Raw genomic sequence first — 11,552 nt, forward strand, 5'->3', positions numbered from 1 at the left:
TCCTGGATACTGACCGCTGTCCACCTGTGCTACCAGCCATGGCTTTAGTCGTACACGTCGATGATGAGAGTTCATTTCTGCTTATCACACAGCAATCTTTAGACAAGGTTTAGCATTATATCATGCAGATGTCTCAGTCTCATTAGACTGTTCCCTGGATTATATAGAGAGAATTTATTTAGCTCTCATTAAAGGACAGTTAAAATAGTATAAAAAAAATTAATATTTATATTACTGAATCTTCAGTAGTGTTTCACAGGGAACATGGGCTATGTTTATCTTTATGTTAGTCATTTTACACTTACATAGTCACAATAGTGGGTTTTAAAAAGGCACAAATAGAAGGGAATTGTCTCAGAGATATTACCTGTGCCATGAGCAATGTTAAGAAAACAGAGGGAGCTTGGGGAGATTAATCCGTGGCTGAGAGATTGGTGTAGAGAGGAGGGCTTTGGGTTTCTGGAGAACTGGGCTGATTTCTCAATTGACTACAGGCTCTTTGCCAGGGATAGGCTGCACCTCAATGATGATGGTGCAGCTGCTTTGGGGAGAAGATGGCTAGAGGGTTGGAGGAGATTTTACACTGGGCATAGAGGGGGGGGGGTGTGCAGTAATGGATTTGATGGAAGACAAGTTAGATGAGGTTGTGGGCACAGAAAGGAAATGGTGGAGGGGATTTAGTTGGGGGTACTGTGGGGGGGACATGTTTGGTACCAGTATTAATTGTATGTTTGCAAATGCAAGGAGTCTGACTGGTAAAATGGGAGAGCTGGAGGTGCTAGCGCTGCAGGGGAAATATGATTTGATTGGTGTGGCCAAAACATGGTCGCATGACTAGGCAATTTACATTAGTGGTTATAATTTGTTTCGGAAGGACAGAGGCAATAGAAAAGGAGGAGGGGTATGTCTGTTTGTTAGGCAGGATTTAAAAGTTTATATAAATGAGGAGGTGATGTTAGAAAATGAGGGGGCTGAAGTCTTATGGTTGTAAAGAGTCCAGCTAATTAAGTGTAAGAGTATGATATAGACCCCAATGAAGTGAACAGGAGGAGGAGGCTAAGCTCATGATGCAAACAGAAAAGGCTGCCAGCACAGTGAATGGGAACAAGTTTATAAACTTGTTTATGGCACAGGTTGTGGAAGAGCCAACCAGATACCATGCTATACTAGATCTAATGACTCAGAACGTATAGCAAATGTGCTAGTGATTGAACCCCAGGGTAATATTGACCATAATGTCATATAATCTAGTGTTTGGTACAAAAAACAAATATACACTGGGACAACAAATAATTTCAGAAAAGCTCATTTTTGCTTCTTAAAAGAGCCAAAAGTTAGGGACTCCCAAGTGATTATATTTAATTACCAGACACCCTGGGCCGGTGCTCCTATCAGCAGAAATCTGCACCAGACCAGGATTCTTTCAGTGAGCACCACGGAGCGATCTTCTTCCTGCTTCTTTGGTTTTCAAATTTCCCAGGGCAGACGCATGCGCAGTAGAACAAAATAGCTGGCTTTTTCGTTAAAGTTCAGCCTTTCACTCTACGGCGCATGCACAGCCGTAAGAGGACTGAAGGAGCAGGTAGAGGATCACTCCGTGGTCGCTGGTATAACCTCGGGCTGGTGCAGTTTTCTGCTGCTAGGAGCACTGGCCCAGGGTGTCAGGTAAGTAAATATCACTTGGGGGGTTTCTAACTTTTGGCATCCCCAAGTGCTAATTGCCTTCTCCTTTAAGGGCTGCCCTTCAGAGTACTGATTGAGGCATGATGTTGTCTGCTGAAAACACAGAACAGCAATGGTTGTCATGTAAAATAATATATTGCTCCTGTTCTCAATTTATTTCCTGACAAAGTAAATGCAGAAGTACCAATGTGGTTCCTTTAAATAATGGTACCAGTATGGTTGTAACAGATACTGAAAAAGCAAATGGGCTAAATCACTTCTTTTCTTTAGTGTATACAATAGAGGAGTTTCAAGACTCACTTCATAGCTGCACTGTTGGCTCAGCTCAATCTAGTCAGTAGCTGACTCAGGATATGGTTCATAAAGCTTTAATAAAAATGAATGTGAACAAGGCACCAGGGCCAGATGGAATACACACCCAGGATCTAAGAGAGCTTAGTTCAGTTTTACACTGGCTTCTATTTCTGATTTTCTCAGACTCTCTTTCATTTGGTATGGTACTTGTGGATTGGAGGAAAGCCGATGTAATTCCTATATTTAAAAAGGGAATACGATCTCACACATCTGTGGTGGGCAAATTATTTGAAGGCTTGTTAAGGGATCACATTCCCCAAGTTGGGGTTGTTCTTACTGTAGAAGAGGCGCTTAAGGGGTTATATGATAACTATGTATAAATATATAAGGGGATAATATAATAATCTCTTTGATGCTTTATTTACCAGTAGGTCTTTCCAGCTAACACAAGGGCACCCATTCCGATTAGAAGAAAAGAGGTTCTGGCTAAATATTTATACAGTGAGAGCAGTGAAGATGTGGAATTCTCTCCCTGAATCAGACGGGATGGCTGATACATTAGATAGCTTCAATAAGGAGTTGGGTGGCTTTTTAGTAAGGGAGGGAATAAAGGGTTATGGAAGATAGCTCATAGTACAAGTTGATCCAGGGACTGGTCTAATTGCCATCTTGCAGCCATGAAGGAATTTTTCCCCCCTGTGAGGCAAATTGGAGAGGCTTCAAACAGGTTTTTGCCTTCCTCTGGATCAACTAGCAGTTAGGCAGGTTATATAAAGACTTAAAGGGTTGAACTTGATGGACATGTGTCTTTTTTCAACCTAACTTACTATATTACTATTGTTTGGCAAAGGGAACTAATTTGCAGGATACTAAACTTTTATGTATAATTCTCCATATTTCCTAAAATGGGTCTGTCCTTTCTAAAGTAAAACTAGTTACAATTACTGCAGCACTGATACTGTTTCCAAAGACTACTAAGAACATTAAGGCCGTGTTACACATGAATTTTCTCTGTCGGGTAAATACAGCATGACGTGTCAGTGCACATATTGTAGTGTCAAAGTGCATACATTTGCCTTTTGTCGACGAAATCGACCAATACAATTTTTTCCAGTAGCATATGGACCGTTATTCCAAATTACAAGAAAGGTTGGATTTTTGGACTTTGATTATTTCATTAACCAAACCTGGGGTGTCTGTGCCAAAACCAGGATATTCTAATTAGACAAATGACTGTGCAGAATGAGAATGCAGCTGTAAAAAGTGGGTGATTCTGGGAAAATTATAATGCATGGGAAGAACATCTAAGCATTATTCTTGCTATTAAGAGAAAAATATAGAAAATAATGAAAACAATTTATTTTTCAACAGTACAAAGTAGTTTTTTTAAATTGAAAAACAAGACCAGGCAGGCATCAAGGCCATATGACCATAGAAAACATTATGCTAGTTAGTAAAAGTACTAAATATGACTTGGATACTGCACAGTTAACAGGAGAGGAGCTGTTTCCACGCGACTTTAACAACAAAATGAAACCTAGATTTAGGATGCACAATATTAGCATTATTTTGTAGAAGCTTGAAAGTTCCAGTTGGAGGAAAGTAAAAGTGGGTGCTGTGGGGCCAAGCAGGCCATTACCTCTTGGCCCAGCTTTGTAGATTGCCAAGGGGTGGATTACGAAGAGTAACTAATTTTCTTTGAAAAATGGCAGAGCGTTTTTAAGTGATTATATTTAGAAGTTTCTTATTTACAGGAGATGGAAGCTTATTATGAGCGTCACAACAGTTCCTCTTTAAACCTGAAGCCTCTATACATCTCAATTGCCCAACCATCAAATACAATCAGTGAACCGTTATATATACCAGGTGCCTTTACTCCAACTCTACTGGCAGTTGCGGTACAAGAACATAGCAGGCACAAGGTATAGGGGAAATCCTATCTTCCTCCAATGAGCTTCTAAAAGCAGATATGAAAATCCCCTGGTTTGTGAAACTTTGTGGAACTCTTGAGCTCTGCAAAATATCATGTAACAAGACCCATTGATGGAAGCCCCTCCTGTTCAATATCAGCTTAACATGTGAGCAGGCGTCCTTCCTCCGGTCCAATAGTACAAAGTGCTCAAGTGTTTTGAACCAGCTTGACATGGGTATGAACCTAATCTTCTGTGTTTGCTTACTGCACTGACTTCAATTAAGACTATAGTGTAATATTGTTGCAATGTCTGTGTTTTGTTTTATGTTTAAATGCATAATTACAAACTTGTTTTTATAAAAAAAAAAATCTTCCTTTGACTATTTCCCTCCTTTTCTTTCTCAGTTTTAATTTTTCACTGATGAATCCTAAATGTTCAGCTCAAATAAATACAAACCCTAAGTAAAATGGCACATGGAACAATTTGCTGTGTGACTTCTCATGGGTTGGCGACAATATGAATACATCTATTATTTATTTCCGGTTATTTATATATCGCCAACACATTTCTGCAGCTCTTTTACAAACATTATACATCATTCAAATCAGTCCCTGCCCCAGTGGCGTTTACTATCACACTCCCATATGTAATAAAAGGCAGAAATGGTGGCCATAGACACACCAATATTATCGTACAAAAGATCTTTCGTATAATAATAGGTGCATCTGTTGTGGGAGACAAGGTGACCAGTATCAGTAAAAACCCTTGGCTATCTGTCATCTCGTCGATCAGGCAAGAATGAAAATTTTAATCGAGCACCTTTAAAGGTGCCCCAACATTATAACGTTAATCATCAGCTAGAGAATTCTTTTTGTTTTTACCTGCATATATGACGATTCAGCTCTTAACGCTAGTAGAGTGGAAGAAATATCTTTTTTACGACCAATGGTTGTGGGAAAGATCGCAATTGTAGCATGTATGGCCACCTTAAGTTAGCTTAAAATCAGTAACCCATAGCAACCAATAAGATGTTTTTGAACAGATGACTAGTGAATGCTTCCTGCTGATTGGTTGCTATAGGTATTTAGATTTATGGCAATCTTTGCTCCATTTATTAGATTTGCCCATAAGATCCTGATCACATTCACACTCACTATAGTCAATTTAGTGAGATGCCAATTAAATGAACAGTAATACCTTAAAGAAATGAAAATATACTGTACTTGTGTTGCACTGGTAAAACTAGTGTGTTTGCTTCAGAACCTCTACAATAGTTAACCACTGTAGTGGCAGAAGTGCTACCCAGTGAGCCATCATGAGCAGTGCATTATATATAATAATTATCACAGGGGATATATTTTATTGTGCATGTTATAGCGGTACACCATAATTTTTTTGGATTGAATCCCAAACGAAATCAGAATTACCAATTGCACATAATACTAAAAAAGTATGTTATTATTATAATGGTTTATTTACATGAAGCAGGGTTTTACATATGAGCCGTTTTATGCAATATATTTTTTAAACACCTACACTGTTTGGGGTATAGTTTTAATTCAAGCACCAATACAGCTTGATTACTTGAAAATCCCTTTTTGTTTAATTTTTAGTATGTTATAGAATGGCCCAATTTAGCAAGTCAAGAGGACAAAACAGGTATAAAGAATGTTATTAAATGAGTTTAAATGATCATATGTCAGGGGATATAAATGCATTTATTTTTAAGCACCCACTACAACAAACAAAAGTATGTGCACTTAGAAAGATCTCGGCACCTTGTTCCATAAAGAACACCCATTCATGAAATGGTGGGTTGAAAAGCATGATCACCCACTTCAATTAAACTTCAATGTCTAGGGACACAATTTTGTTTCACACACAAATTATTCTGAACTCTTCTAGGCATAGGGAGAAGGAAGGGATTTGAAACCCTCACTTTAGGCATGAGGGGGTTTGGAAAACACACTTTTTTTATTTAAATGATAGCATCAAGAATTTAATTGGTTTATTTTGTTCATGACATAGCCCCTCTCCCCAAAAAATAACCCACAAAAAAAAACATCCCAATTTGCCAGTGCTTGTCTGTCAGATGTCTTTTTATTCATAAGTCAGCTATACCTTCCTTCTTTTGAAAATCACTACACTGCCTTCAATTTTCTTAGAGTGAATTTCATTAGCATCACTCTCACTTACCAAGCTCTCCACAAGACTTCCTCACACAAGCTCTCCTCTCGAATATGACAAATGTTCTATTCCTTCCTCTTTCAGGATCACGCATAACCACTTCCCATGACTGCATACAAAAGGTTTCCATTATAAATCCAACATTATAGGATTTCCATTCTGCAAACCCTAGCGTACCATGCACTTTATGGTTGGCCACACATGCATATAGCCACTCATAACATATGCGTTGGTCTGGCCTGCAGGCCAACTTAAAGGAGAAACAAACCCTTAATAAATAAAAAAAAACCCTACCCTACATAGACATACTCCCTCCCCCCCCAGTCTAGTTGCCCCCGGGCAAATTCCCAGAACGCTTTACTTACCCCTCCATGCAGATTCTGTCCAGCAGAGGGCCATCTTCTTCTCTTCGGTAATCTTTGGAATGAGACCGGCAAATCGTCGCATGTGCAGTTAGAACAATTTTCTGTTTCGCGACAACTGCGCATGCACCAAAACTCACGAAAATTGCAGAAGAGCCGGTCTCATTCCGAAGATTATCGAATCGGCTCAAGATGGCACCTGGGAGCTCAGCTGGACAGAATCTGCACGGAGGGGTAAGTAAAGAGTTAGGTTATTAAGGGTATATTTCTCCCTTAAGGATCACATTTTAATGTGACCAGACAAAATAACATAAAATGCCTTGTCTGATTGTAACTGCATCTAGCTGCATACTAAGGCAAATTAATTCCCATAAAATATTATCTCAAGATTGCCCTTAGATTTTCAGATAGTTCACCAGAAATAAAGACTTCTTCCAATTACTTTCTATTTGTGATAATTTTTATAATACTGAAGTGTTAAGTTTCATTTTTCACCTTCCAAAGCAGCTCTGGGAGGGGGGTCACCGACTTGTTAACTGTTCTAAATTGATTTAGTTAAAGGCAGCTGTTAGAATTGATACAATTGTTGCTAATATTCCACAGATACTGTTGATTAATATATTAACTCATGTAGTCACTAAATGTATCCAAATGTAACAGTTCAGAATCTGCTCCAGGATTACTGTGCTGCCAGGCCGAGACACTAACATAAAACTTTAGACTTCAGTTTTGGGAAAAACGCTAAAAAAAAAAAAAAAAAATATGAAAAGCAATGGTCTTTATTACGGATGAACAATCTGAAAACAACTAAACTGAAAAAAAATTATTGGAAGGTGAACAACCCCCATGTTTGTTTTCCACTTAATAAATCTCAAATTTTTAAAGTTTTTTAAGAAATATAGAAAAACCACAAATCTTTAGAAATAATTGGAAAAAAACTAAATTTGATAGTTAGTAAATGACCCCCCAATTGCAATTGGTACATTCCAATGTTATCAATCCCCATATAATGCTCAGCTTGGTAGGGTATCTGCTTAGTGTCCTCAGCATTATTAGTTACCAGGCATATTAACATTGTATTTCACGGTTGTACAAAAGGAACCAGTTGAACTAATTTTCAACCAAAGTGACTTTGAATAAAAATTACAAGTGATTCAGAAGAATGACAAGTGGAATGTAATGGGGAAGTAACTAGGGGAAGTGTGCTTTTCAATATAAAAATAGAGCAGAAAGATCATCCCCCCAGATAGTTTGAGGAACTTGTAGAACACCAAACTCTTAAAACACATTGGCAGAACATCATGCCAACTAGAGGCTAAACTGTATAATGCTAGGCTACCTGCACAGGAGACTCTCCCTATGCCATTCTTAGCGTAGTAGTGTATTTCCATAATGCACAAACTAATTGAAGGCACCAACTTGCACAAGATAAGGATAAAAGATAAGGATACTTCACCCTAGCTTATCTCACTTATATATCTTCAAAATGTTAAGATTTATGGTCAATTAAAGGAACAGTAACACAAATAAATTAAAGTGTTTTGAAGGCATGACAATCGGATGTACTGTTGCCTGCACTGGTAAAACATGTTTTTGCTACTGGAATACAACAATAAACAAGCTGCTGTGTGGCTATGGGGGCACCAATTCAAGCCCGGGATACACATTAGATTACAGATAAAATCTAAAGAATCACAGTGTATACTACAGAGCTTATCTGTTATCTGCTCTGTATCCTGTACCTTTGCTTCTTTTTCAGCTTTGAATGGCTGCCCCCATGGCTATACAGTAGCTTGTTTATATAAACTATAGTAGTCTTTCTGAAGCAAATGTACCAGTTCTACCAATACAGCACAACAGTACATTATGGTTTCATTAACTGAATCCTGGATTCAGTGCATCTCTAGAGCATATACATCAAGACAATGCAGCATTCTCTAATAATCATCAGTAATAAGAGCCATAAGCCGTGGGTACCCTAAAGTAAAAGGCCAAGAGGTTGCTAGTCAGTCCAGGAATATTTATTGCCAGGATTTTTCCTTGCAAATACCTTCAGTACAGGTATAGGACCTGTTATCCAGTATGCACAAGATCTGGGGTCTTCCAGATAACAGATCTTTCCATAATTTGGATCTTCATTCCTAAATTATACTAAAAAAAATAAACATTAAATAAAGCCAATAGACTGGTTTTATTTCCAATAAGGAATAATTATATCTTAGTTTGGATCAAGTACAACGTACTGTTTTATTATTACAGAGAAAAAGGAAATAATTTTTACAATTTGGATAAAATGGAGTATATGAAAAACAGCCATTCCGTAATTCGGAGCATTCTGAATAATGGGCTTCCAGATAATGTATCCCATACCTGTATCTGAAAGCGATAATATATTAGCTGACTTAAGCAAATGTAGATATCAGAGAATCTTGAAAGATCGTAACTGGTAATGAAAAACATTGATGTATATGAATATTAAACAGAAAAGGAAAATATTGATAAAATCACCTACCTTTTTTGCACAGTTCTATAGATTTTGTGGTGATCTGAGTTGATAAATATGTTCTTATCCAAGTTTACTTGTTATAATACATACAGACAATCCAGGGCCAAAACAACCAGCAAAACAGAAGGCCTTCTGGAAGGCTGCAGAATAGGTGGCGTATAGCCACAGTGATTCTTATACTGGTCTAGGATGAACACGAGGCTTGTGTCAGAACCTTGTAGTGAAGGTGGAGGGTGGGAATTCAGGGCTGGAAACTGTGAAAATAAACAAAAAAAGCAGAAGCTAGCTGTGAAAGCAGAGGAGGGGGAAGAAATTCGCACTTCCTGGTTGTAAATTTTACATTGCAAAGAAAGAGCAGGAGGGCGAGGCTTGGCTTCAATGACACAAACCCCTCCCTTCCTGCAGCACCTGGGAGCCTTGTGACACTAGTGCTTGTGTACAGCAGAACACTTATATCCCATACAGGCAAACACAGATACATGTTCCATCTGTATAACTAACTATACACAGATACATTGTAAGGAAACTGCTACCCGAATGCAACTAATGATGAAAAATATTCTACCTGTGTATAGGTAAATAATGAAATGCAAATTATCTGTACCTGGCAAAAGGGAAAATTATGTGCTACATATTTACTGACAAAGCACGAAAAGCATATTACCTGGGGAAAGGAAAAGAAACGTGCATACCAATATGAAAGTAAAGAATACAAAGCATTTTACAAATATACGGGGAAAGCAAATGAAAATAAATGTGCAACTTGTAAACAGGTAACGGATGAAAAGATATTACCTGTATATGGAAAAGGGGAAGAAATATGCAATCTATATGAGAGTAAATGATGACAAGCATATTACCTGTACATTGGGAAAGCAATGTGCAACCTGTAAACAGGTAAAGAATGAGAAGCATACATTCCTGGCCATCCCCCGTCAACATGAGAAAACACGAATGGGTGATTTCCCTGACTCATTCGTGTTTTCTCATGTTGACGGGAGGGATGGCCAGGAAAAGAAAATTTGGGTAAGTACGGTAGGAATTTTCTCCTATCTACATGTGGGAAAAAGAAATGCATTACCTCTGAACAAGTAAAGGTGGAAAGTATGCAACCTGTTAACAGCAGAATGACTGGAATGTGCAATCCGCGCAATGGTAAAAGGCTGGAATAAGTGCAACCCGTGTACATATAAAAGGTATAGCTGTACATATAGGGGCAGATTTATCAAAAGGTTGAGGTGAATTTTCTAAGTTAAAAACTTCGAATTTCAAGCTATTTTTTGTGTACTTCGACTAGGGAATAGTCCAACTTCGATTCGAAGTTGAAAAAAACTTTGAAATTTATCATGTACTGTCTCTTTAAAACTTTGACTTCAACCATTCGCCACCTAAAAGCTGCCAAAGTGCTGTTTTAGCCTATGGGGGATCTCCTAGAACCTATATGGAGGCAATTGGTGGAATTTTAGAGATCGAAGTTTTTTGGGGGGGAAACTTTGAATCGAAGTAGATCGAAGGCGATATTCCTCCGATCGTATGATTCGAAGTAGGCCGAATACGGACCACTTCGACCTCTACTTGGTTGGTCTTTTTGAATTCGAAGTTCGACCCTTGATGAATAAGCCCCATAATGTGCCAACTGGATTCCTGATAAGTTTAAATTCAATAGTAAGATATTTTCACAACAGAACAAGTGTTTGTTTCCTATTTCTATGTATTATTTCTACCTTAAGAATAAAATAAAATCTCTCTTTCAAAATGAGAATGAGCTAGTGGGCAAACTTGTGTCATCACTGCTGACAAAAGCAGAAGGTGTGTTGTTTGGAGCACTAGACGCAAATTTGGAAAAACAAAGCACTGCATATTAATGATGTGTGGGTCGGGCAGGTTCTCAACATGTTTAATTACTCAGAATTTGTGCTCTTTCCCTCTTTACTGAGGGAAAACTTTTAGGCATATTATTATAATCATTAATTATTATTATTAACCCAGCAGTCCCTGTCCTGGAGGAAACCCATATAGAAACCCATGTGTTCACAGGGAAAACTCCTTGCAAGTAGTGCTCAAGCTGGTACAGAACTTGGAACCCAAGTGCTACAAAGCAACAATGCTAACTAATAAGCCACAATGCCAAAACTAGAACGGATATTTCCAAGACAGTGTGAGCTTTGTGCCTAACTCTATTTGTGTACCAGGATATAGGACTCTAAATACACACACAGATAAATATGTTACCATATCCTTTTATAATACACAAAAGCCATGAATATCCTGTAAATTATATCCTTATAAACAGTGAGTAGTGATGTCATCAGTTATAAACGGTGAGTAGAGATGTAATTTCTGTCACATGACTCACTAAAATTTGTGTATTATAATTAATAAAGTACCCCCAGTTGTAAAATATGAGGATATTATAAGTTACCTCGGAGTTCCATGACCTGTATAAAAACACTCGGCCTTCGGCCTCGTGTTTTTATATGGTCATGAAACTCCTCGGTAACTTATAATATCCTTATATTTTACAAGAGGGGGTACTTTATTCACTATATATACAACAAAACATCACTAATTTGAATAGCCTTCAGAGGGACCTGATGCTTAGCAGCA

General features: G+C 38.0%; 1 protein-coding gene across 3 annotated transcripts in view; it reads right to left on the reverse strand.

Annotated features, from left to right (window-relative positions):
- The window catches only part of irf5.S (interferon regulatory factor 5 S homeolog), a 17,426-nt gene extending 8,152 nt beyond the window's left edge, over positions 1 to 9,274 (reverse strand). Inside the window, exons 1-3 of one of the 3 annotated variants that reach the window (XM_018255681.2) lie at positions 8,952 to 9,274; positions 6,087 to 6,186; positions 1 to 154 (exon numbers count right to left, since the gene is read on the reverse strand). The exon at positions 1 to 154 is cut by the window's left edge and continues 99 nt beyond it. In XM_018255681.2, coding sequence (XP_018111170.1) covers positions 1 to 75 — 75 coding nt within the window. In that variant the 5' untranslated portion in view covers positions 76 to 154; positions 6,087 to 6,186; positions 8,952 to 9,274. Of the gene's footprint in view, positions 157 to 6,086; positions 6,187 to 8,951 lie in introns of all 3 variants that reach the window. The other 2 variants (XM_041588435.1, XM_018255682.2) reach the window with 2 other exon arrangements.
- Positions 9,275 to 11,552: the final 2,278 nt, after the last annotated feature.

This window comes from Xenopus laevis, chromosome 3S (genome assembly GCF_017654675.1).
Source record: "Xenopus laevis strain J_2021 chromosome 3S, Xenopus_laevis_v10.1, whole genome shotgun sequence".
NCBI lineage: Eukaryota > Metazoa > Chordata > Amphibia > Anura > Pipidae > Xenopus > Xenopus laevis.